General features: G+C 53.2%; 9 protein-coding genes across 9 annotated transcripts; 5 read left to right on the forward strand and 4 right to left on the reverse strand.

The window, feature by feature from the left end:
* Positions 1–2,777: 2,777 nt before the first annotated feature.
* On the forward strand, positions 2,778–5,265 carry BDP55DRAFT_549073 (5-methyltetrahydropteroyltriglutamate-homocysteine S-methyltransferase; the record flags this gene model as incomplete). Its single annotated transcript, XM_060568899.1, has 3 exons — positions 2,778–3,008; positions 3,081–3,182; positions 3,292–5,265. 3 exons carry the CDS (start codon positions 2,778–2,780, stop codon positions 5,263–5,265), a joined length of 2,307 nt encoding a protein of 768 aa, XP_060431396.1.
* Positions 5,266–6,800: 1,535 nt separating this feature from the next.
* Positions 6,801–8,191, forward strand: BDP55DRAFT_692730 (NADH:flavin oxidoreductase/NADH oxidase; the record flags this gene model as incomplete). Its single annotated transcript, XM_060577151.1, has 2 exons — positions 6,801–7,487; positions 7,574–8,191. 2 exons carry the CDS (start codon positions 6,801–6,803, stop codon positions 8,189–8,191), a joined length of 1,305 nt encoding a protein of 434 aa, XP_060431397.1.
* Positions 8,192–9,914: 1,723 nt separating this feature from the next.
* On the forward strand, positions 9,915–11,844 carry BDP55DRAFT_630353 (heterokaryon incompatibility protein-domain-containing protein; the record flags this gene model as incomplete). Its single annotated transcript, XM_060572139.1, has 2 exons — positions 9,915–9,972; positions 10,040–11,844. 2 exons carry the CDS (start codon positions 9,915–9,917, stop codon positions 11,842–11,844), a joined length of 1,863 nt encoding a protein of 620 aa, XP_060431398.1.
* Positions 11,845–11,901: 57 nt separating this feature from the next.
* BDP55DRAFT_703083 (major facilitator superfamily transporter) lies at positions 11,902–13,766 on the reverse strand. Its single transcript, XM_060577950.1, has 4 exons — positions 12,736–13,766; positions 12,582–12,685; positions 12,040–12,529; positions 11,902–11,989 (listed from the first exon to the last, which is right to left on the reverse strand). Exons 1-4 carry the CDS (start codon positions 13,612–13,614, stop codon positions 11,978–11,980), a joined length of 1,485 nt encoding a protein of 494 aa, XP_060431399.1. The 5' UTR covers positions 13,615–13,766; the 3' UTR covers positions 11,902–11,977.
* Positions 13,767–14,185: 419 nt separating this feature from the next.
* BDP55DRAFT_549279 (membrane dipeptidase) lies at positions 14,186–15,651 on the reverse strand (the record flags this gene model as incomplete). Its single annotated transcript, XM_060568914.1, has 5 exons — positions 14,186–14,814; positions 14,863–14,983; positions 15,036–15,099; positions 15,156–15,384; positions 15,444–15,651. 5 exons carry the CDS (start codon positions 15,649–15,651, stop codon positions 14,186–14,188), a joined length of 1,251 nt encoding a protein of 416 aa, XP_060431400.1.
* A 522-nt stretch (positions 15,652–16,173) lies between these two features.
* Positions 16,174–18,636, reverse strand: BDP55DRAFT_659158 (uncharacterized protein). Its single transcript, XM_060574531.1, has 4 exons — positions 17,676–18,636; positions 17,241–17,602; positions 16,696–17,182; positions 16,174–16,637 (listed from the first exon to the last, which is right to left on the reverse strand). Exons 1-4 carry the CDS (start codon positions 18,400–18,402, stop codon positions 16,519–16,521), a joined length of 1,695 nt encoding a protein of 564 aa, XP_060431401.1. The 5' UTR covers positions 18,403–18,636; the 3' UTR covers positions 16,174–16,518.
* A 938-nt stretch (positions 18,637–19,574) lies between these two features.
* On the forward strand, positions 19,575–21,273 carry BDP55DRAFT_659160 (uncharacterized protein). Its single transcript, XM_060574532.1, has 3 exons — positions 19,575–20,229; positions 20,282–20,914; positions 20,966–21,273. The coding sequence occupies exons 1-3, from the start codon at positions 19,740–19,742 to the stop codon at positions 21,103–21,105; spliced, it is 1,263 nt and encodes a 420-aa protein (XP_060431402.1). The 5' UTR covers positions 19,575–19,739; the 3' UTR covers positions 21,106–21,273.
* Positions 21,274–21,749: 476 nt separating this feature from the next.
* Positions 21,750–24,776, forward strand: BDP55DRAFT_659163 (Rad17 cell cycle checkpoint protein). The gene has a single exon (XM_060574533.1). It carries the CDS (start codon positions 21,924–21,926, stop codon positions 24,555–24,557), a length of 2,634 nt encoding a protein of 877 aa, XP_060431403.1. The 5' UTR covers positions 21,750–21,923; the 3' UTR covers positions 24,558–24,776.
* Positions 24,777–24,822: 46 nt separating this feature from the next.
* BDP55DRAFT_630359 (uncharacterized protein) lies at positions 24,823–25,242 on the reverse strand (the record flags this gene model as incomplete). The annotated part of the gene is made up of 1 exon (XM_060572140.1): positions 24,823–25,242. The coding sequence occupies one exon, from the start codon at positions 25,240–25,242 to the stop codon at positions 24,823–24,825; it is 420 nt and encodes a 139-aa protein (XP_060431404.1).

Raw genomic sequence — 25,242 nt, forward strand, 5'->3', positions numbered from 1 at the left:
GGTTGGCGGTAGGGGGTTGAGAATTCGAGATTCGAGAATGAGACCCCGTAACAAGAGGAAGAACCGGGAGCCAGGGTTGTTGCTGGGAAGGTTTTGCGCGGATTTTTCTGCGTGCTCCATGCTTTCAGTCTCCTACTCTGCTCCAGTCTGCTCCAATCTGCTCCAATCTGCTCCAGTGTATCCGTACTCCGTAGAGAGTCTAGAGGTAGGCTGTAGACCCAGTCGGTGCCATTCGTGCTAGTCAGACTGTCAGCCAGACTGACTAGATCCTGGATCTTTTTTGCCGCCGATCACGCCATTGCGGACTGCCCCAGAATCGAAGAAAAAAAAAATGCGTTTATGGCGGCCGTCTGAGTGCCCCACGCCGCTCTGGTGTTAGCGGATGGGCAGTGTTGGTGATCTTGAAAGAGTCGACGTCGGAAGCTTCAACTGCTCCTGCGACCATCAATCGAGCGACACATTGTTTGGTCCAGACTGGCGTGGTATGTCTTGCATCTTGGTATATCGAGGGAGACCGTTATAAGAGGCGGTGACGAGTGGCGGCTGAAGGATGATTGGCTAATACCGTTGTCGAAGAAAAAGATACAATACGAGAGCTGTGATAACTTCGAGGCGGTCTCGACATTTGACCTGCAATTGCTGTCATAACATCAGTTGAAGGAGGGGAGAAAATGCTCGTCCAATCGAGGGAGACAGTTGACGCGTGAGGGTGAGACATTGATTGACAGAAGTAGACAACTCATAAATGTAACATGCATCATTTTCTCGATAAAGCAAGACGAGGTAACACAACCGCGCAGCTAGTGAAGCCGCGAGAGTCAGGAAGCGGTCGTCGACAACGGTGAGGACGTCCATAGGTAGCATGGAATCCGAGGCGGAGGTTCCTGAAGCAGAGCTCGACACGCTCGAGTAAGGTCACCCTAGCAGGTCTCCGACAAGCAGCTTCAAGCAAGCCTGGGGGAAGAAAAAAAGGTGCGGCAGCTCCACGGTGGAGGATTGAGCGAATGGAAAGACGCGATAGCAGTGAAAACGGGGCCGCACAAGCTCAAGTGGATTACGTTGATACCTGAGGCAAAGTAATGAGCACGTGCCAAGGACAGCATCGAGCACGATAAGCACAAGGCGTTAAGGTAAGAGGTTACGGAGTAGAAAACGTTCTTTCCCTCAGGCTCTGATTTCTATACGTACCTACGGATATTCTCATGAATGCAAAAAGGCACGGTCAGGAACAAGCAGGAACGAGCAGGAACACAGGCTGGAGGTGCATTCCCCGACTTGCCACACCGCCCTTCCATATCGAGGCAGGTCCCCTGCGTTCCTGCCGCGATCAGGTGGGAATCAACCAATAGGGAAACGGCTGCCCCTCCTTCTTGAGTTTCCTTTGCTCTCAGGTTCCCGTCTATTGTTTTGACTTTGGGTTGCTATTCTCACATTTTCGAAAGTTGTCATGTACATGGACAACCTCAACTCGCCTTTTGCCCTGCCCTAAGGCGCTTACCTCACCTTACCTTATTTTTTGATGGGGTTGCCGTCTTATGCATCAACAGGCACGTACAGCCAGTAGTGTCATATTCTAGGCCGTTCGGGCCATTATCCTCAGGCACACCGACGCAATGGGTGAACAAGCGAGGTGGCACGGCATGTCAGCTCGCAAGATGGAAGGCAGAAGAAGATGATAATCTATACGCAGTACCTAAGACGCAAAGTAACGGTGACAACTCGAGCTTAGTCTTGTTCTTTACTGTGTACGTTGCCTCTCAACTGGGGAACTGAGGGGCACTAACAGAGAACAATGGGTGGCTTGTGCGTTGCCGCTGGGAACTCCCAGTCAAATATGATAGCTTCTGATAGCTCATGGTAGTGACATTATTCAATTGTTGTACCCCGCCATCAGCGGCCCAGAAATGTTTCTTGCTTGGGTGGATGCGTCCAAAGACTTGCTCCCCAATCGAGTCTCCAGCTTCACGCCACGCCGCATTCTCCAGGCGTGTCAGAGGGCCGTATCTCAAGGGCAATCTGCGACAACCCCTCCTTCCCTTCCAAAACCACCCCACCTTGACGCTAAGGGACCATGGTGGGAAAAGAATTCTCGCCTCATTTTTTTCTCCTTCCTGGGCAAGCACCAAGCATACGCAATGGAGGGGTAGGAACGGCCATACCACCGTACATACTAGGAAGAGGTGGGAGGAACTTAGGCAGGAAGGAAGGAAAGCGAAGGAAAGGCATAGGCAGAAAACTCGTAAACCAACAAGACAAAAGCCCTGGGTCAATGGCTGATCGTAGGGTATACCGTCTCCGTAGCATAGGTATGTCTCCGTAAGGTCTCCGTATGGTGGGAAAAGGGAAATCCCAAAGGGACCAAAGGGAAACAGAAGATCCAAAGCCGACTTCGCTCTCAATTGACTGGATCCGGGACCCGTCACCCCAGCCACTGAGCTTCCATTGCTGTGCTGTTGCTAAGGTACCCTCACCCATCTTCCGCTGTACCTTCGCACGCAATTGCCCAATTCACCGACCGACTCGGCCACCTGGTAGAGTTTTTTTTTTTTTTTTTTTTTTTCCTTCCACCCTCCTCGTCCGACTACTTCTATTAACCCCTCCTCCGCCTTCTTCCCATCTGTTTCACTCTTCCCTTCTTCTTCCTCCTCCCCTCTTCAACCGACCTGTCTTCTAAATTCTTTCTTCCTTACCTTGCTTCTTGTCGGCGAGGTAATTTTACACAACGCACATTTCAGTCATCTTTGAATACTTTGCAGAGACAAGCAACAGCATTCAAAATGGTTCAGTCATCGGTCCTTGGTTTCCCCCGCATGGGTGTGAACCGTGACCTCAAGAAGGCCAACGAGGCCTACTGGGGCGGCAAGCTCTCCCGCGATGAGCTCCTCGCTGAGGGCAAGAGACTCCGTCTTGCTCACTGGCAGATCCAGAAGGATGCCGGTGTCGACATCATCCCCAGCAACGACTTTGCTCACTACGACCACGTTCTCGACCACATTCAGCTCTTCAACGTACGTGACTCACGTCCCCCCCTCCATCCATGACCAATACCACATAGAATCATAAGCTTACGAAACCATCAGGCCGTCCCTCCCCGTTATGCTGAGACCAAGCTCGAGCCCATTGACGAGTACTTCGCCATGGGCCGTGGCCACCAGAAGGATGGCATCGACGTCCCCTCTCTGGTAAGCCCCGCCCCCGCCCCCGCTCAAACATTTGAGCTGTTGGAAAAAAAACCACCACCAAAAAAAATCCAAAAAAGCTTGGACCATGTGCTAATGGGTCCATCAACAGGAAATGGTCAAGTGGTTTGACTCCAACTACCACTACGTCAAGCCTACCCTTCAGGATGGCCAGACCTTCAAGCTCGCTTCCGACCCCAAGCCCGTTCGCGAGTTCAACGAGGCCAAGGCTGCCGGCATCACCACCCGCCCAGTCCTTCTCGGACCCGTCTCCTTCCTCCACCTCGGCAAGCCCGACCGTGGCCAGTCCGTTGACCCCATCTCCCTCCTCGACAAGCTCGTCCCCGTCTACGTCGAGCTCCTGAAGCAGCTCAAGGCTGCCGGCGCCGAGACCGTCCAGATCGATGAGCCCATCCTGGTCTACGACCTTCCCCAGAAGTCCAAGGACGCCTTCAAGCCCGCCTACGAGCAGCTCGTCGGTGCTGGCCTCCCCAACCTTGTCCTGGCCACCTACTTCGGTGACATTGTCCACAACTTCGATGTTCTCCCCGCCATCAGCAACGTCTACGGTCTCCACGTCGACCTTGTCCGCAACCCTGAGCAGCTTGGCCCCGTCCTCGAGAAGCTCGGCCCCAAGCAGGTCTTCTCTGCCGGTGTCGTCGACGGCCGTAACATCTGGAAGACCAACTTCCAGCGTGCCATTGACACCGTCAAGCAGGCCATTGCCAAGGTCGGCGAGGACCGTGTCATCGTCTCCACCTCCAGCTCCCTCCTCCACACTCCCCACACCCTCGCCTCTGAGAAGAAGCTCCCCGAGGAGGTCTACAGATGGTTCTCTTTCGCCTCTGAGAAGGCCTCTGAGGTTGCCACCATTGCCAAGGCTATCACCGATGCCGCCTCCGTTCAGGCCAAGCTCGATGAGAACGCCAAGGACATCCAGTCCCGCGCCACCTCTGCTCGCACCAACGACCCCAACGTCAAGAAGCGCCAGTCTGAGGTCACTGAGGCCATGCACAACCGCAAGTCTGAGTTCCCTACCCGTATTGAGGCTCAGCGCAAGCACCTCAAGCTTCCCCTCTTCCCTACCACCACCATCGGCTCCTTCCCCCAGACCAAGGAGATCCGTATCTCTCGTAACAAGTTCACCAAGGGCGAGATTACTGCCCAGGAGTACGAGAAGTTCATCGAGAAGGAGATTGAGGAGACCATCAAGATCCAGAACGAGCTTGACCTGGACGTCCTCGTCCACGGTGAGCCCGAGCGTAACGACATGGTTCAGTACTTCGGTGAGCGCATGGACGGTTACGTCTTCACCACCCACGCCTGGGTTCAGTCTTACGGCTCTCGTTGCGTCCGTCCCCCCATTGTTGTCGGTGACATCTCTCGCCGCAACAACGAGCCCATGACCGTCAAGGAGTCCAAGTACGCCGCTGCCAACTCTGCCCGCCCCATGAAGGGCATGCTTACTGGCCCCATCACCTGCTTGCGCTGGTCTTTCCCCCGTGACGACGTTCACCAGTCCGTCCAGGCCCAGCAGCTTGCTCTGGCCCTCCGCGACGAGGTCGTCGACCTCGAGGCCGCTGGCATCTACGTCATCCAGGTCGATGAGCCCGCCCTCCGTGAGGGTCTTCCCCTCCGCACCGGATCCGAGCGTGAGGCTTACCTCAAGTGGGCCGTCGACTCCTTCAAGCTGTCCACTGCCGGCGTTGAGGACTCTACCCAGATCCACTCCCACTTCTGCTACTCCGAGTTCCAGGACTTCTTCCACGCCATTGCCGCGCTGGATGCCGATGTCCTGTCCATCGAGAACAGCAAGTCTGACGCCAAGCTCCTCCGTGTCTTCGAGGACAAGGCCTACCCCCGCCACATCGGACCTGGTGTCTACGATATCCACTCCCCCCGTGTTCCGTCAGAGGAGGAGATCAAGACCCGCATCGAGGAGATGCTTAACAACGGTCTTCGCCCTGAGCAGCTCTGGATCAACCCCGACTGCGGTCTGAAGACCCGCCAGTGGGCCGAGACCAAGGCCGCCCTGGTCAACATGGTCAACGCTGCCAAGTACTTCCGCCAGAAGTACTCCAACTAAGTTTGGGCAGTTGATGCGGTGTACATGAGTGTGATTTAGGTGTTGGGTGGGAACGATAAGTCTTTTCAACAGACAATGACGTGGCGATACCCGCGGGGATGACCGGAAAAACAGGGGAAGGTTACAGGCAAATTCAACATAGGCGTTCTTTTTTCAACACATCTCCACGGCGTTTTGCAAGCGGGTTTGGGACTCAGGGAAAAGTAAGGAATTCAACAGATACCGCTTTCAGGGATGGGTCCTGAACGGATATAGGCTCAAAGAGCCCCTTAACGGGCCATGGTCTAATGTAGTATGTTCATGAATACATGAAATTGCAAGGTTCAATCACTTGGTCTCGTCGCATTCTCGTGCTCTGGTGATTGTGTAGTAGTAAGAGCCAGGGCGTGGTTGAAGCCGTTTCCATGTACGAATACTAGGCTCTCAAGGCCAGGTTCGTCCCCAACTGGTTGGTGGGTGACATGAGCAAGGGACGTCGGTTTTACCTACAGGCATAAGCATCCAGATACGACATGGGGTGTCATACTTGATCGTATAGCCTAGTCAATCGTAACATTTCGCACAGTTGAAACCCCCGCTGCCGGATGAGCTAGTCTTCACAGAAGGCTTCGAGAAAGAAACGGCGCTTCATCAACCAGAAACTCGGTTCGCAGTTTGGCGAGGACCGGTAGGGAAGAGGGATGGAGGGGTAGGTTGGGCGGCTGCCGATTCGGCGCCACGGGGGAGGAAGGGGAGAGGGGGACAAGTCGGAATGACGCCACTCGGGGAGACCCACTCCGGACAGAGGCCGTTTCCCACTCAAGAATTATTTCCGGTCAACAAGAAGGAGAAGGAGAAGGAGGGAGGACCTGTAGAGTGCAGCAGGACTGACGCATGCCAATCTGCAATTACTCAGCAAGCACAGGATGGCTTCATTGAGCAAAGAGCAAGTCAATCGCCGCACAGAAGGTGGGCTGTAGGGCGTTTTGGGAGGGCGTTTCGTCGGATAGCAGACGCAACAGGCTGTCATGGACGCACTTTAGACCGAGCTGATAAATCGACTTTGTTGTTAAACTTGCTGCGTCGAAAGACACCCCCACTATCCTGGAGCATTGAGCTTAGAGACAGAGGGTTCGATCCAATAGCCGTTTTCGCCATGCTCCATATCGCCTTCTAGATGCCGAGGTGTTTGTTACCTACCAACCCAGCCCGCTGCCCGCATCGACAGCTTTACAAATCAGGACAAGTCGCCCTCGACTGCTGTGACGACACGGAATATGGGTTCCCGGGGTTCGAGGGGTTCGATCCGGCGCTTTTAGCCTTGTTGATAAAACCCCTTGACAACCCTTCCCAAGATCCGTCCCTCTGCCCGCTTGCCTGAACAACAGTTCATCAACTCGAAACCACTGGCCAAACATCCCGCCCCTCCCCTTCCCAAACGAAGCACCGCGAGAAAACGCCGCAAACCACGGCACCTTATCCCCGCACAACCACCCTCGTCTCTGGTCCCCTCTTGCGCGAAGAAGAAAATAAACGGTAACCCCCGGACAACGACTATGACCGGCACCGTCAACAAGGCCGCCCCAGGCGTGCCGTTTTACACCCCGGCCCAGGAGCCCCCCGCCGGAACCCCCGTCGACGCCCCCGCGGCCCCGACGCTCTTCCAGCCCCTACAGATCCGCGACCTGACCCTCCACAACCGCATCTGGGTCTCGCCCATGTGCCAGTACTCCGCCGACAATGGCCACATGACGGACTACCACCTCGTCCACCTGGGCCAGTTCGCCCTGCACGGCGCGTCGCTGACCATCATCGAGGCCACGGGCGTCGAGGCCCGCGGCCGCATCTCCCCCGAGGACGTCGGTCTGTGGCAGGATTCCCAGGTCGCGCCGCTGAAGCGCGTGGTTGATTTCATCCACTCGCAGAACCAGGCTGTGGGCATTCAGCTTGCTCATGCTGGCCGCAAGGCGAGCACGTTGGCGCCATGGATTACAGAGACCAAGGGCAAGGCTCTGGCGCTGGAGAGCGAGGGCGGGTGGCCTGACGACTGTGTTGCGCCGAGCTCGATTCCCTTTACCGAGGGATGGGCTACGCCGCGGGAGTTGACTGTTGAAGAGATTCAGGGTGTGGTGAAGGCTTTTGCCGAGTCTGCCAAGAGGGCTGTCGAGGCTGGTGTCGATGTCATTGAAATTCACGGCGCGCACGGCTATCTGATTACAGAGTTCCTCTCTCCTCTGACTAATGTAAGTTCCGGAACCCCTTCTTGGTTCTCTCTTTTTTTTCCCCCCTCATCATGATGTGCGGCACAGAAAGTACTGACATGACCTAGCAACGCACCGATAAGTACGGTGGCAGCTTCGAGAACCGCACCCGTATCCTCTTTGAAGTCATTAAGGCTGTCCGCGACGTCATCCCATCCGGCATGCCCCTCTTCCTGCGCATCTCAGCGACAGAGTGGATGGAATACGACGGCAAGCCCTCGTGGGTTGTAGAGGACTCCATCAAGCTCGCAAAGCTCTTGCCCGAAGCCGGCGTCGACTTGCTCGACGTCTCCTCGGGCGGCAACAACGAGGCTCAAAAGATTGAGATCTCTCCGTACTACCAGGTCAGTATCGCCGGCAAGATCCGCGAGGCGCTGGCCGCGGAGGGCAAGAAGTTGTTCATCGGCGCCGTGGGCATGATTTCGAGCGGGGAGATGGCGCGGAGTATCGTGCAGGCCCAAGGCTCCGGCTCGGCTGAGGCGAATGGGCATAACGGTGTTGATCAGGGGAATGCGGCGACGTTGGAGGTGGATGAGGAGCATGGGCAGGTGACGCAGGCGGACGCGGTGTTTGTGGCGAGGCAGTTTCTGCGGGAGCCGAATTTCGTGTACAAGATTGCGGATGAGATTGGGGTGAGGGTTAAGTGGTCGAACCAGTACCACCGGGCGCCGCGGAGGAAGCATTGACTACATGGTCGGAAGAAGGAGGGCGCGAAGCTCTAATACAAGAAGAAGAGAGGAAGAAGATGGTGATCATGCAGGCGATATAGAAGGACGAGAAAGATGGAGGGAGAGTAGTCTGCTCAGACTCATACAAGACACACAGACACACAGAAGACGTTTGTAGCGCTTCGAGGTGGAAGGAGCGTATAGAGACGCCGAGACCAAAAGACGGAGAGACTTCTGAGAGTATAGAAATGGAATCGACTAATTCAAACCCCTTACTTTGATGTACTCTGATAAATTGCAAAGCTCTGAGTTCTATTTCCAAGCAGTTAATCAACTATCTCTTGTGTTGATGAGGTTGAAGTGTATCGACGAATCCTATGAAGATCACTATAAGGTAGACCGACGACCTCGCTGATCTTGAATATGATCTCTATCGCACCTCCCCAGGACTTCTTTGTCTCGGGGAAAATGTTGCCTTTGGGCATATTTCTTATGAAGCTTCTTCTCGTGTTTCTGATGCCCACTGTACGTACCGCTTGAAAGCGGTTGAGGATGGTATTCTTCGCCCGATCTTGCCCCTCGTTGTCCGCTTCGCCAACGTGAATCACATCTATTCCAAGATCGCTTGCAGCAGAACTAGAGAGCATGAGTACAACTGTCCGGATCGTTGCGTGTCTTCCCTCTAGACACTTACGGACAGGTTTCCTACCAACACAAATGGGATGTAATTCGAGGTCGGCGTAGTAGGAGCTTAATTCAAGATGAACATGCGCTCATGACAATAAAGAAAATTACGTCTATTCAGTACTGAGAAACGAGTTGCATGTTTTCTTTGAGACGACCCCAAGAACTTGGGGGTTATCTGTTCGTGAACGCATTCTTTGTTTCCCATGATTCACCATACCTTTAAAACCTTCGGCTCCAAACACCCTCATTCAAATCTAGACAGAGTTATCTTTGGATCAAGTGTGTCGACATTGGTTGTCCATTCCTATTCACCAAGTTCATAACTACACCCTTAAAACGTAGGTCTCCTGTTTATTGCATTGACTCTCAAACAATGCACAGATTTTCTCTCCCTCTGCGGCATCATCTCCAATGGTACACCGCCCCTCTCTCAGGACGCAGTTGCTCAGTCACCAAATCAAATCCAAGCCTTACCCCAATGAATCGACCGAGAGACTGCCTGGACCTCGCTCTCCCCCGCCCATAGCGAGGATACAATGTAAATCAGCGCACCTAAAGCCAGTATCGAGGCCGGCAGTGCAGCCTGTGCCGCCATGGTGGATTGACGCAGACGGGGACGTACTCATGATTGGCATATTAAACGTGGAAATTTGCAGTAGCTGGGTCTTTGACATGGATGGCGATGTAATCATGGGAGGATGCGGAGGGGGAGGGTACGAAGCCCGGCCGCTGCCCGTGCTGGTTCCGGAACCGGACGAGTCGGGGATGTCGGGGTGTCCACTCCCACCGCGACCCGATCCGCGGCCGTATGCAGAGGTTTGGCACAGCGTGACGATTCCATACAACTGACGGCGAAGCGCCCTCCAACACATGCAAGTTATGACCCAGCGCGAAGGGGACCAATGAGCAGCGGCAAGGGTGTTTGTAATGAAGCAGATAACCGGGCAGTATTATTCCATCACACCTACGACCTAGTACCTGCCTTCCCCCGCACTTCTGTCAAACAACTCTCCAGTTTTGACACATCTCGCGATAGCTTGATAGGTTGCCCATCATGGCGGATCTAGGCCAGCTCTCTCTACCTGAGATCCAGGACGATAGCCATCAGTTAGGTTACACGAATCACCCCCTATTTTACGTGTCCTAGGTACATTAGCTAACTTTGTGTTTGACCCATAGGCAACAACGAGCCAAATGTGCGGCCGCTCCTACAAGATCCAGCCAAGCAAATAAGACTATTCACCCTCTGGCCCGGAAGCCAAGGAAGTGCGATTCAAGGCGCGTTCAGTGTGGCTACCCTCGATGACGAACCCGCCTACCAATGTATATCGTATGTTTGGGGCGACGCCTCTAACACCAAATACATTATGGTGGATGGGAAAGAGCTCAAAATTACCACGTCTTTGTTCTTGGCTCTGCGACGAGTCAGATCTGAGCAGGAACGCACCACTCTTTGGGCCGATGCGCTGTGCATCAATCAGGATGATCACGAGGAGAAGCGGGTACAGGTCGACATGATGTTCGAAATTTACAGCAAGTGCAGCAATTGCTTGATGTGGTTGGGTGAGGTTGACCTCCTCGAAGGGAAGCTCAGCTTGGACGTTGCTCGCTATGGTCTGGAATTCATCGAATTCCTATACTATGCCAAAGCAGAAGATGCTAGCTTTTCGACCGCTGAAGGTTCTGAGAAACTCAATCTCACGATTCGAAGCCTGGTAAAATGCCAGTGGTGGCGGCGAATATGGATAGTTCAAGAGTGTGTTGCTCCTCCCACGGCGACGTTTCTTTGGGGGCCCTTCACGATCTCGCGATCGCCATTGACGAACTTCGCTTTGAACCACGCGGATGTGATTCTTTCAAGTCTAAAAGGATGGACACTCGCCGGAGATGAGTGGCTTATATATGAGGCGATTACAACGCTAACAAGGCTGACCATATCACTCGTGAGCTTGAGGGCTGCTCTTGGGTCAGGGCCGCAAGGAGTTGGTGAAGATATCACTAGCTTCCTTTGGAATACCTGCGACCGCCAAGCTTTGGACCCGCGCGACAAGATCTTCGCTCTACTGCCTTTCATTGCAGGGGCATTGCCGAGCGTGAAGTCAAGCAACTACGATATCGACTGCGATGAGCTATATAGTCGAGTGACAGTGGATCTCATCCAATCTTCTCAATCTTTGCTGCCGCTCTTGGGACGCCGGCCAAGTGCAACGCCCGTGGAGGAACCAACTTGGGTTGTAGATTGGCGTCGCAAAGGGAAGACAGAGCCCATCGACCCACAGCCATATGTAACAGCTCATGTATTACGTGAATATTACAACGCTTCGTACGGCATTCCTCAGCTGGACTCTCGAAATGTTGTTTCGAGCGACGGGCGCCGCCTATCGCTTCATGGATATCTTGTTGGCACAATTGTGGGCACGGGCGTGCCTCTAGCCGACGCTTCCTCGGATACAGTCTACTCCTCTTCGTTTTCCATTAGAAACCTGGTGGAAAAGTGGAAGAGGGATTCTGCAGCAGATGCTGCCAGTACCTTCCGCGAGCTAGATAAGACACTGGGCACAGATGACCATTCCGCAAGGTTTTTCACGATGCGTAGTGATGTAGAGAAAGCCGTGCTTGGTTGGGCGAACATTCAAGGGTCAGACGACCGTGAGAACTTGTGTATGGCAGCCTGGCTGACGGCCAGCAAAATGACCACCTTTCTCACAAGAGGAGGTGGCACTGGCGTCGGAACTTACGGTACGAAACTGGGAGACGAGGTTTGGATCCTCTGTTCAGGACATATGCCGTTTATTTTACGGCCAGTCAGAAACAACGAAGACCAACATTATAACAATAGCGACGTTGACGGTTCAGCCGCCTTCATTTTCCGCAGGAAGCATATTAGGTACCATGTAGTGAGTGAGTGCTACATGCACGGAGCAATGCGCGGCGAGATGTCAGAGGCTGGGAAAACTGTTCTACAAACTATCACGTTATATTAGGCTGATTTCGGAATTCTCTGGAACTCGCGGCTGTTGGGATCTTTCAAAATTCTATTTCACCAAACTGAATACTTTTCTCTAGATACATAATGTGACTCTGACGTCCGGTGCGCTTCTCGAGGGGTTGTTGTAATCAGTACACGTACTGAACGCTGTTAGTAGAGATCCATGTGCAAAGAATTCAAGCCCACGAACCTTAAAGTACTTGTTCTGCAAGTCAGTCTCGTCCAGGAGCCCACGCTCATAAGCCTGGTGCTCATTCTCCTCCGATCTCGCGTGTTCCGCCCTCCTGGACCGATTCCGGAACCACAAGAGAGACCAGAGGGCGCACAAGCACGCAATCTGCATGCCGACGCAGAAGATCATCATTGCGACGCCCAGGGGATACCGTGGGGCCTGTTCCGCCTTGAAGAAGAAGGGGCCGACAAAGTTTCCGAGGCAGTACCCGATCAGAAGCATCGCGTTTGTCGTGATCTTCTTGGTGTGGCCGGCGGTGTTGGCCGTGGCGACGGACATGGAGAGTGTCCAGGTTGCCGTGTAGGCGAAGGAGATCCAGAGGCAAGCGAGGCGGCCATAGGGGTTAGATTGGTCGATGAGCCAAAGGCCAAGGATGCCGGCGAGGAAAGGAGCGAGACAGGTGAGCATAATGGCTATACGGGCGTTTGGGTAGTAGGAAGCGAAGAAGCTGTGTTGTGTAAGCTGAAGTTGAGGTGATAGGGAAGATGGTGGTTGCTTACCAGGCCAAGGGACACAGAATAAGCTGCACTGCTCCCGAGGGCATCTGGATGAGAGTGGTCTGAAGCGTCGAGAAGCCCATACCCTTGATAACGAGGCCTTGGAACTATCGTTGTGTCAGTTTGCAGTCTTCAAGGTAACATAGGATCAACTCACTGTCGTCAATCCACCGTTGGGTGTGTTACTCGCAACGGCAAACAAGAACAGAAGCCATGTTTTCAAATCCGTCATGGCCTCCCTAAATTGAGGCCACTTGAACTTCTTGTTCTCAACTCCCGTGCCATTTGCCTTTACGCGACTAATAACCATCGCCTTCTCCTTCTCCGACAGAAACTTCGTCGTCAAAGGCGAGCCAGGAAGGAAGATGAGCATGAGAACACCCCAAACCACCGTAATTGCGCCCCAAAACAGGAACAGAATCCGCCAGCTCGCGATAGACCCTTGAACATGCCCAATTCCAAACGTCACGATACCAGCCGTGATGTACCCCAAGCCCGCAGACCCGATCCAGATGCCCATACGAACAGGCTGCTCCTTTCTCGAGTAGTACATCGAGAAGAGCAACATCGTACCCGGGTTAATCGAGGCCTCAAACGCGCCCAAAAACGTCCTCGTTGCCGCGAGCCCAGCAAAGTTGTGCGACGCGGCATGGCACATGAGCACAGCGCCCCACAGTACCACGGTGGCCGACATGAAGGTATTGATGGGCAGCTTCTGCAGCAGCACGTTTGTCGGGAACTCCCAGAAGAGGTAGCCCAGGTACAGCAGCGCGCCGGCCCAGGAGAACTCGGAGCCCGTGAGGCCAATGTCCTCGCGGATTCCAAAGACGGCGGCGTAGCTTAGTGTCGTGCGGTCGATGGACTGTAGGGCGTAGGTGATGCAGAGGAGCGGCATCAGGCGCAGGTCAAGGCGTCTCAGAAGTGCGGAGCTCTCTTCAGGGTCAATCACCTCGCCTTCGGCTGCGTCGAGGAGGTCGAGGGGCTTTGTTGGCTCGAAGGCCATAAGCTCCTCTTTGGGAGTCATTTCTGTCTTCATGGTGATAGCCCAGACAGATCTAGGAGAGGGAAGAGAAGGTGTTTCGGCCGCTGCGATGCGAGTCGCCCGGCTTCATCTACATCTCAGGAACATCTAGCTATATAGAGTGATTAGCGACTTATGTGCCGGATCTACAGATGTGTTGTTAATAATTCGGTATCCCTCCGAGAAGCAGCAGATAAGAGCCGGTGGCACAACTGGGGGGTGTAAGTGCTTCCCGCGGAAAAGTCTTATCACCGGTTGAAGACATCCGCGGCCATGACTTGCGCATGCTACCCCGCGCATAACGTCACAACGACCAGCCGTGATTCCGAAAATGGGCTGACTGCAATTTTGTAGACCATTCCCTGGAAGGTTTCTAGACAGTTAAACCATCAAGACAGCATCAGGCAGCAGTCACCAGAATTCGGCTTCAGTGGGATATTCACTTAAAATTGGGGCGATGTGATGAACCGTGAATCTTACTGAAATCGACCGCCTCATTCGTCCAGTATCCTTATGAATTTACAGTCATGCAATTTATCGGTCTAAGAGAGACCTCTCATGAACTTTCATTGAATAGCTTTGAGTCCTATTTGTCGTCCAGATACAAGCCCTCATCCGGGGGCGGAACGCCATACCAATCCAAGCCCAACTTGTCCTCGGGATCAGGGTCCGGCATCTGGTAGTATCCATCATACCTCCACCATGTCCGATCTTCCCACACATCCTCAACCGGCAAGACCCCTTCAGCCTTCATCTCATCCCTAACCTTCTCAACACCACGCCACACTCTCAAGATATTTTCACCAGCCACCTTGGCAAGCTGCTCCTCGGTCGCGCCCCTATCAAGAATAGCCTTGAGAAGTCTCGGGTAGCACTTGACGTCTTCCAAACCAGGGATGACGGACGCGATACCGTCAAAATCGGAGCCGAGACCGACGTGGTCCCAGCCGATGCGTTCGGCAATGTAGAATAAGTGATCGAGAACCATGTCCATCTTGGCGTCCCGTCTACGCGTGGTGACGTGCTCCGGTACAAAGGTGACCATTACGATGCCGCCGTTGGCTGGGACCATGTCTAGGATGTGGTCGGGGACGTTGCGGGGACAGTCGAAGACGCCCTTGACGTTGGAGTGGGAGAACATGATTGGTGCGCGGGTCTGTTGTAGGACTTGTTTGGCGCAGTCTTCTGAGACGTGGGAGATGTCTACGATCATTCCTGTTGCTCGTCAGCTGACTGCTTGCTTCTTAGAGCTGTCTTGCTCACCCAATCTATTCATCTCAACGAGTGCTGCGCGGCCTAGCTTGGAGAGTCCGCCGTGAACAGCGCCGACTTTGGATGTTGAGCTGTCGGCGAAGGCATTGTTGCACACATGAGTGAGAGTGCACTAGCAGAGTTAGTTTCAGACCTCATAGTATCTGTAAGTTTCTTCAACTTACATATCTGACGCCCAGGCGGTAAAACGCTCTGATGATACCGATACTGTTGCCAGCCATGTGCAATCTTTCAAGCTTATTAGTCTATCATGAGCACTCCAGCACCTCAGAGTGAGCACATACCCCTCAATACCGATAGAACAAGCTATCCTCCCAGACTCATAAATTTTCTTCACATCATCCGGCCCATTCACCAACTCAAACGTCTCCGGATACGACTCAACAAGCCGAAGCGTCATATCAATCTGCTCAATGGCGTCGCGCGCCATGTCAGAGTACTCTGCCGTCGAAAAGTTCTCCGCGGACCTCAGACAGGGCACGCAGATAGACCAGAACTGACCACCAACGGCACCTGGATTTTGTGTAAGTCACTTCCGTCAACTGAGTAGGACAGGGTCGAATGCAACTCACCCTCTCTCAATCGAGGAATATCCGTCATTCCCCTCTCGAATCCATTTGCGAAGTCAAACTTGGGGTTGTTGTGAATCTTGCCGTGAAAGCAAGCCCGCGGTTGCTGAGGCAGGTCATTGTGGCCATCGATGAGCGGCGTTCTGAGAAGAACACGCTTGACTCGCTCGTCGATATCGAGCTTCTGATAGGGATGATCTGATGATGCCATTTTGTGAGTGTTACGTCAGTTGTTCAATCAGGTCTTGTTGCCAGCCTCAACATGCGATTGATCTGACGAGTACTTGATAGTTAAGAAACAAGTTATGCGTGGAGTTCATCAAGCCGCTTTCTACATCCACTTAGCCTTTGTTTCCAGAACGCCTGGATTCCCTCGGCCAACTGTTGTAAGAGACTAAGAGTGCGGGTTTCCCGCGCAAAAAACAGGGATCCATAGATATGACCCCGACGTTTGATTTGGCAGCAACACATCGCGGGGAGTCATGTTTGAGTATTCGGATAATAAGATCCAGGGTATCCCTTGACCCCGCTGGTTCGGACCTAGATAAGGCTAAGATGAGCTTATCTTGAGACTGCAGCCAGCTGGTGCCCATGAAGCTAACTTATGGGCTCCAAGATCTCGGGTTGACGAGTGATTGTCAGCCGACGTCATTTACGACATTGACTACTATGAGAGAGACAGGATCGCGTGCGACGAAATATGCTCCCAAGCCTCAATTTTAGAAGGATTGGATTCTCAGCTCAATGGATTGATATTTGGCTTGTTGCCTTGGCAAGACATGAGGAGAGGAGGAAAGCCAACGGCGTTCAAAGACCAACTCAAAAACGCCATCCCACTGCAGCGACTAGGTCTCTGCCTCGCTTCGAACGCAGAACCCCCGTATCCCAGAACACCAGCTAAGGTTGCACATTAAAAGAAGTTCAAGAGCCAACATAAAATATACGCTATACCAAAGAGACCAGAATCCACCATACGTGTCATACATCATAATCTTCATGTTCATAGCGGAACCAGGACACAAAGGCCCTCAGGTTTCCTCCGCCTCACTTTCAATCGCCATATGAGCAGTGCAGTATGTCACTTGCTGCCGCTCGTCTTCTTATTCGTACGTCGTCCCAGGACTTTCATCTCCGGGTCGACAACCAAGGCCTTGAGACGATGATCAATCTCGTCAATACCAGCTGCGATTGTTCGATCTAGCCACCAATCTATTAGTGACATCACACTGACTCAAGAGCATGGTAGTAGACCTACGGAGAGTATCGCGAAGACTCAGAGCATGATCAAACGCAGCAGAGAGCTGCGCCTGCTGAGTCTCGCCAGGTCCCCAATAACGTTGCAGACTATCCAACGTCAACTTGCCAAGGGAGGACGAGGTCCTAAAGTGGGCTGCGTAAAAGACGGCCACCGCGTTGAGGAGCGCCCCGGCATCATTGTCGCGCGGCGTCCTGTTTCTCAGCAGATCTCGATAGATGAACATGAGCTGCCACGAGGCGGCCCAGATAGCAGGCAAGTCTTGTTCGGGAACTTTTGTCGAAGCGGCTTTCAGCTTGTCGAGCGCCTTGAGAATGTCTCTCTCGGCTTTTTCGAGGGCCATGCGCGCAACGGCTCTCAGTTCTGCCTGGGCGGGTAAGGGAACTTGTTTCACTGCTCCAGTACCTTCGTGAACGAAGATGAAGTCGCCTTGACAACAGATCTTGTACATGCATTTCATAGTGTGAACATTGTCGAGAAGTTCCATCTGCGACAGCGTTAGTACCAGGGGGCGTATTAAGAGTTCAACAGATATTGCACCATACCTGTGGCCGTTTGGGATATTGACGGAACCGGTGAGGTGCGGAGTACGTCTTGATGAACCGTTCGATGCTTCCTTCGAAGGTATCGCGGTCTTCGGGTAGTACCATTTGCTCTGCCCATTTGACGAGGTCCTGGTACGACGGAACACCGCCATGCTCCCTAGAGAGAACACAGCCTCTGTGGAGCTGTTGAGACATGCCGTCTACCATGCAGCGGTAGTTGCGCAGCGTAGTCGGAAGCCCAACTTGAGGCAGACTACGAGAAAAAAGCACAGCTCCTTTATAGATGGGCTCTAGATATTGTGGATGGGCGGTCCTAAGCAACTCCCGGACCTCAATCTCCATATTCCTGTTGAGCTCAGCGACTGGGAAGCATTAGCTCATGGACAACAAGCACCCCACTTTTGCGGTGCTCAAGAGTTATGAGAGAAGACCTACATCGCTGATGAGTCAAGCTGCTTGCGATTGTGACCAAGTCTTCCCGGAAGCAAGAGCTCTGGGGTTCCTTGGGGTGTGCCTTGACGCACTTCTCGCACACGCCGGTCGCGCTACACGGGACCTTCTGGATCTTACATCGCATACATGCTCCGGCATTTCGGACCTGGTTGGTCTTGCCAATGTCCTTGACTACACGCTTCTGAACGCCGGGACTGTTGGACCTGGATCTCTTCTTGGAACCAGGAACGAGGAGACGAGGTAACCGGGGAAGCTCTTGCTCCTTGTCGAGACGGGGGAAGAGGTACGGGTCATCGGAAAGGCCTTGTAGAACATTTGAGGGGGTGTCACTACTCTCGAAGACCTCGAGAGATGAGACAAGGTCCGTAAAGGCAGACCCGGGGGTGGAGACATCAGGTTCGGGGGTAAGGATAGAAGATGTCTCTGTCGTACTCCCCGTCTCGTTGTCTGATAGTGGGGTCGTGCCGGTCATGGTTCGCGGTGCTAGATTCCGTACGCGGGGAGAATCCTTCGTCGCAGATGCTTGGTAGCGGGTATAGTCAAAGAAGAATTCGAAAAGCTCATCATCCTCACTTAAGTTCTTTTCTTGACCGCTACTGTGAACCTGTGGAGTGGGCTGATAAGCCATTGGGCTGCGGCCTGGTAGCTTTGCATTATGAACGTGGTCCAAGAGGTTGTAAATATCCTTTTCGAACCCCATCTCGGTCATGTAAGTCGCCGTTAGAAGGCAGGGGTGGAGAACAAGGGGCGAAACAGATTTTATGTTCAATGTTTGTCAACAAGATGCAAATAATTCGCGCTCACTTTGTGACGAGTTGGGTTGTAGGGACGAAATTGGAGAGGGGCCCTGGATTTGCTCTTTCACACCAAGTTATACGTCGTGTGCTGCGGCTCTTCGACAAGCTGCCTCACCACGACTTACACGATATCTTACATTCTCGGTGAATGTAAGGTATATTATTGGTCAATGGCTAGCTCATGACCCAATTTAAAACTCCCAATCAGAGTCCCTTGACTCACCGAAAATTACTTGGAGTTGATAGGTATTGTCTGGATAGGCCGACAGCTTCATGCTCAGTTACATAAGCACAGCTGAGGATCATACCCAAGTGCTTTGATTTGCGCGTATGCGTGTTGGTTATATGATGGTAGAGTCACATGTAGGATCGCATGCAAGGACGCACTTCCAGGTTCCTTCCCATCAAAGTAGGGGGGCGAGAGATATCGTGAACCGCTTTTGTTCCCGGGAGAAACTAAGGCAAACATAAACACGATGCTGGGGTCATTTGTGACTTAAGTACCCCGTGTAGATTCTTCAATGTCTGGGATAGTGTTCTTGTGTATCAAGGAGCAAGGTATGATCGTTTGTGTCGCCTTCGGTTATCTCGGGCGGTCGTCTTACCCGAGTCAGCGATTGCGACTACGAGATACGGTCCAAAAGGGTGCTCTCTGGTAGAGGAAGTACATCAGATTGGTATTGATTGGTTCCATCGGTTCCAGAGTTAGCTGATGTCGTTTCCGTCATTCAGCTGCTTGGACTGAAGAATGGTCACCGAAACTGGCGATTGTTGGGAAGTCAGTCGAGGCAGAAACCCGATAGTACTACTGGGTCAGCAGTGGATTAACCAGAGTGCGTAAAGCTCCGTCAACTCCATTCCAAATTACTAAACAAGACGGGTGCGGGCCAAAGAAACAAAGTCGGAGAGGGCTCTCGGAAGAAATGCCTTTACTGGCGTTCCGTCCCCGGACGACCGATAGCGGGGCATCCGGCCGGGAATGGCGGGGTTGAGGTCTGCCAGCGTCGAGCAGCTGGGCGCGCTGGGCACTTTAAAGTGCGCCGAGGTGGGACGGTCCCTGCAAAAGTGGACGTGCCCGCCCTTCCCTGCATAAAATGGCCCCACTCAGTCAAACCCATCAAACGTCACTTTCCCAACGCTTCTCGGGCGGTCGCGCCATGTCTTCAACGGCAATTTGCATTTGCAGCTCCGTCGCAATTCTTTTCCCTTCTCCAACAATGGGAACTTCTTGAGGCTTTTACTTTCGAAAATGGCGCCCAGTCTTCTATCCTACGTCCCAATCGTCAACCGCTTCGTCTCAGACGGCGAGAAGGCGCAAACCATCAACATCCCCCCTGTCCAAGTTCACGACGTCGAGACCGACCACGACCGGCGAGCGAGATGCCTCAAGCACCTGCTGAGGGCCAACCACGTCAACCACTCCATAATCTACAACAACCTCCGGTTCGACAACCACACGGCACATGTTCTTTCGTCTGCTTATTTGCTGGGCGCGAATGACCGCCAGCTTCAAAATATCTACGAGGCCGAAGCGAAGGAGCTCGAGCCATGGAAGGAGTCTCCCGCCGAGGTCTCAGATGATGACTGGAGGGATCTCTTCGGCGACAAGACATATCAGAGAGCCTATGTCGACTTCTTTGAGGACCATTTGGCAAACAACTCCTATGAATGGAAGAAGGTTGTCGACGAGTTCATGTTTACTGGCGACGAGCCTCTGGTTCATGGGCTCATTGGTGGTCGTGCGTATTCCCTAGAGGAGTGACGAAGTACATCTGCTGACCCCTCATGTAGTTGGCCATCCCCTCATCCACCTCGGATATGCTTACGAGATGAACTCCAAGGAGATCGCGATCGAGGCACTAGCATTGGCTGCCACGCAATACAACTTTTTCCACCAATACCTCGACGAAAAGAGATACACGAAGCCGGCACCATTCAGCTCAAAGTCGACTTTCGAGTTGATTAACAAGGTTGCAGATGACAAGCGACTTGATGGACTATTTAAGGAACCGTCCTTGGGCAACCTCGATGTCTTGTTTGCAAAGCACGAAGACATTGTCCTGGAATACTGGAATGCCTGGACTATCACAGACCCGGTGAAGCAGTTCGAAGAGTCACAGGAGCTTGCCGTCGCGCTCCTCGTCGCAACTATACCCCGCGGCACCCACGGATACAACTTCTTCACAGTACATCTCCTCACGACGAGCCATGCCGTCCGAATTCTTCTTCCGGTGATTCCGGTCAAGTTTCACATAAGCTTAGTAAGGGAGTGGTGGTTGCTCGTACTCGGTGTCTACATTTCCCTCTTGCGGCCAAAGATCGACCCGGAAAATGTGGAGACGGATTTGAAGCAACGTCACTGGGGGCACGTTGAGCATGAAGCTCTCAATTCGCAATGGGCTACCGATGCTCACTATGTTAAAGGTCAGTACACTAGCTCAAGCTTTAGCATATAGGAACTGACAGGCTTCGCAGCAATTCGCGCCATGAAAGAGGCTTCTAGGACTTGGGGTGATGTGCACGAGCGGTATTTGGCGTCTGCTCTGACGTTCGTTGACAACTTTCGTGGGTGGACGTTTGGAGCTGCTGACCTGAAGTCTGGGGGGTATTATTGAAGCAAACATGCATTTAGGAACGGGCTTGTCTACATGCGTGGCACATTACTGGGAACAAGCCGGATTGACCTAGCTTCGACTGTCTTTAAAACAGCTTTACTGTACAACATCTGGGTACATAGCATGAGAACGACTTCAAATGTATAATGAATATGTCAAATTGTCAACAGCTTACATCACCAACCGTGTTGAGATTCTGAATCCTTTGCCCATTCAATGGATTTCTGCGTGAAGTTAGCATAATTCTTAGTGGGCAAGGCATTCGCTCCTTTCAACGAGGTATTCAACCTTGAATATTCAATCCCGAGTCCTGAGGCCTCCCCTGGCTGAGCTGTAACTCCAGAATTGTCCAGTGTTGTCATCGGTTGACGGAGAGAGGCCAGGAAGCTTGATGTAGTCCTTGATGAATTGTCAAGGGGGTTCGAGCCTGACTCTGCTTTTTGCTTTTGGCATCTTTGAGATACAAGATGAAGGAAGTCGCTACCAAGATAGCGGGGTGTTCCCGCCAGTACCGACAAGACCAGATGATTTAGCGACGAATTAGTGTCCACTCGCTGTAAAGTGCATCAAAGTGGGGGCCCGATTAGCGAGGCTCGGAAATGACGAGGATGCAGCTGTGCTTTAGACGCCCGCCAAAAGACCTAGGCAGAGAGGCAGGTAGGTGCATGCTTGGTCATTCTTTCTTGCATATTATTCACAGCCTGCCCGCGCCTTCAACATCTCCGAATTGCCAGGAAAAAGTTCAGACGCGTCGGTCAGCCTGCAAACCTGCAGAGAACATGCGCTCATGTTGAGCTTCTGTACCACTATCCCGCCCAATGGCTCCGCCAGCCAAACGAAGAAGGCGCAACGTCGTCGAGTCGGACGATGAGGAAGACCTACCCAAGACGAATACACTCACGAACTTTCTTCTCTCATCACCCTCCAAATCGGATACGCGAGGCGCGACTACATCTCCCAGCCCAACGAAACCACAGAGCCGCGTAGCCGAGAAGCGTCGAACCACCGCAGCGCCAGCTATACTTCAATCACGCAATGGTCCATCGAACAAGAACACAAAGAGCCCGAGTACCAGCCCCGAAAAGTCCAAGGGCAAACCGACGAAGCGCGTCAAGGTGGAAGAGAAGGGCCGCAATGGAAATCTTATGATGCTATTCTCGAAGCAGGCATCAAAGTCCGGCGCAAAGCCAGCTACTTCTTCGAGGACCGTACCCCTCGACGACATAATAAGCGATCCGATATCCGAGGACGACGATGTTGCAGAGCAGAAGGCTAGCACCTCGAGCATTGTAGGGCAGATTGCGCGGAAGCGCTTTCGAGACAGCACGCCCGTCTCGTCGTCAACGGGTCTAGCATCAAGCCAGAGGTTCCTCAAGCCTCCGCGCCCGAACAAGCTGGCAGCTCTCGACGACGATTTGCGACCTTGGTCGGAACGCTTTGGGCCCCTGAACTTGGATGAGCTGGCGGTACACAAGAGGAAGGTTTCAGACGTGAGGAAGTGGTTGGAAGATGTCCTCGCCGGACGGATGCGCCAGCGACTTCTGATTCTCAAGGGTGCTGCGGGTTCCGGAAAGACTACCACCATGCGACTTTTAGCTAGGGACATGGGCTACGAGCTCCTGGAGTGGAGGAATCCAACCGGTGCTCTCGGCGCACATCTCGGGTACACATCAGCTTCGGCCCAGTTCCAGGAATTCCTAGGCAGAGGTGGGAAGTTTGGCCAGCTGGATACCGATCTGACGACCGAAGCACCGCGCCCCGCCAGCACGAAGCCCGACCTCTTCGGGAAGATCATCCTCGTGGAAGAGTTTCCCAACACCTTTTCAAGGTCCTCAACAGCCTTGACCTCTTTCAGAAACACCCTCCTGGAGTACTTGGCGTCGAACATGCCATCGCTCTCGAACTACGGGCGGCGACCTGCAAATGAGCCCATCACGCCAGTTGTGTTGGTCATCTCGGAGACACTACTGACCACAACGTCAGCGTCGGCAGATAGCTTCACCGCACATCGTCTGCTTGGCCCCGAGATCTTGCGGCACCCTGGAACACGGGTTATCGAGTTCAATGCCGTTGCGCCTACCCTGCTCGCGAAAGCACTGGAATTAACCGTGATGAAAGAAGCACGCAAATCCGGGAGGAAGCGCACGCCAGGACCTCAAGTGCTGAAACGCTTGGGCGAGATAGGGGATATTCGCAGTGCAATTTCTTCTTTGGAATTCATGTGCTTGAAGGGCGATCAAGACGCGGATTGGGGAGCCAAGATCGCCTTGAGTAAGCAGTCCAAGGGCGCCAAGGCGGGCATCTCTCTCACAAAGGGGGAAGAAGATACCCTGGAACTCATTTCTCAGCGCGAGGCGAGTCTCGGCATATTTCACGCTGTTGGAAAAGTGGTCTACAACAAGAGGGAGGAAGCGCCCTCAACATCGAATCCAGCTGAGCGCTTACCGAGTTACCTCGCACATCACTCCCGCCCGAAGCCGTCAGAAGTATCGGTCGATACGTTGGTGGACGAAACCGGCACAGATACGCAGACCTTTATCTCGGCTCTTCACGAGAACTACATGTTCTCCTGCGAGAATGTACCTCCCTTCGACGCGTCGACACCTCTGGATTACGTCAACGGGTGTATAGAATACCTATCCGAGAGTGACCTGCTCCTCCCGTCATGGGACTCCTTCTTTGGCGGCAGGGGCACCTCCAACTTTGGCAAGGATTCAGGAAGCCATGTTCTTCGGCAAGATGAAATTGCCTTCCACGTCGCCGTTCGAGGCATGCTCTTCTCATTGCCGTCACCCGTCAAGCGCAAGGCCTCGACAGGTGCCAAGGGCGCGGACGCCTTCAAGATGTTTTACCCGACCAGTCTCAAATTGTGGCGCACAAAAGAAGAGTTCGAGGCCCTTGTTGATGTCTGGTCGACGAAGCTGATGAAGGGGGAAGAAAATGCGCCGCGGAAGAGTCTCACCGAGGGCGCCAGCGCGTTTCGACGGCCCAAGCAGGCCGATATGGGCAGCTGGATGGCTAATCATCAGTCAAAGCCCAATTCAGCCAAGGAGATCTCATCGAAGACGGACGCGAGCGCGGCATCGGCGCCGTTACTCTCCCTCGGCAGCTCGGCGCGTAGGGAGATGCTCCTCGAGCGCCTGCCGTACATGGCCTCCATCGTCCGCGGACGCAAGTCGACGCTGCACTCCTTCAAGCTCAAGGATCTTGAAAAGGTTGTGTCGTTCCAGGGTATCGGTCCGCAGACGGGCGACGACGATGAGGCGGAAGCCGAGGACGCGCAGGAGAATGATGGTGTTATGCCGGGCGATGCTTGGGCTACGGATAAGCCTTCAGAGGAGGCGTCGCCGCGGAAGAAGGGGTCTGCGTTTCGGCATAAGGGTGATGGGTCTGTGGCTGGATTGGCGGTGCAGAATTTGGTTATTAGTGATGATGATATTGAGGACGATTGAAAGTGGTGAAAGTGTGATGGAGGAACAGACATGGTTTCAGATTTGTACAAACACGCTCCGGAGACAAAGAGTGTTTTCTGATTGGGCCGGCGAGGAGTTCTTTTTGGTGTGGGAAAACGGGGTTTGCGTTCGAGGCTGTACAAGAGAATTGAGGTCTGAGGACTGGGCCTCGATGTAGACATGGTGTCCTTGTGAAGAAAATATAAAGATTGAACCGTGTCTTTGATCGTCATATCATTTCGTGCGAAGTATCTGTCTTCAGAGCCTAGCCTTCTCGATACTTGTAAGTGGCGTATTTGGTGTTTTGCTGTGTCAGGGAGAGCCGTCTGTCGTCAACACTTTTCCGCCTCGTGCTCTGACAATGTACACTACGCACATCCTCGGGACCCTCCCGTCCTGCGTGGCTGACAGACTCTTCTTCAAAAGGGTTATCTAGCTGCGGCGAAATGGCCACGGCAAAATTGCTGCTAGTCAACGGGGTTCCGGGGAACGAAGCAAGCAACAGGCTCAGGTATTTCCCATTAAAAAGGCCGCTGTTGACTGCTTTACGGGTTAAAGAAGGCAACATGGTCTTCAGCCAGCACGAACAAGTGGACTGTGAGCGCATAGTTGCCTCTGTTGTGAAGCCAACTTGAAATGTCTGGCTGGCCGAATATGAGCTGAGGACACAAGTCAACATCAACAT

The sequence above is a fragment of the Colletotrichum godetiae genome, assembly GCF_030913485.1.
Source record: "Colletotrichum godetiae strain CBS 193.32 chromosome Unknown BDP55scaffold_14, whole genome shotgun sequence".
Taxonomy (NCBI): domain Eukaryota; kingdom Fungi; phylum Ascomycota; class Sordariomycetes; order Glomerellales; family Glomerellaceae; genus Colletotrichum; species Colletotrichum godetiae.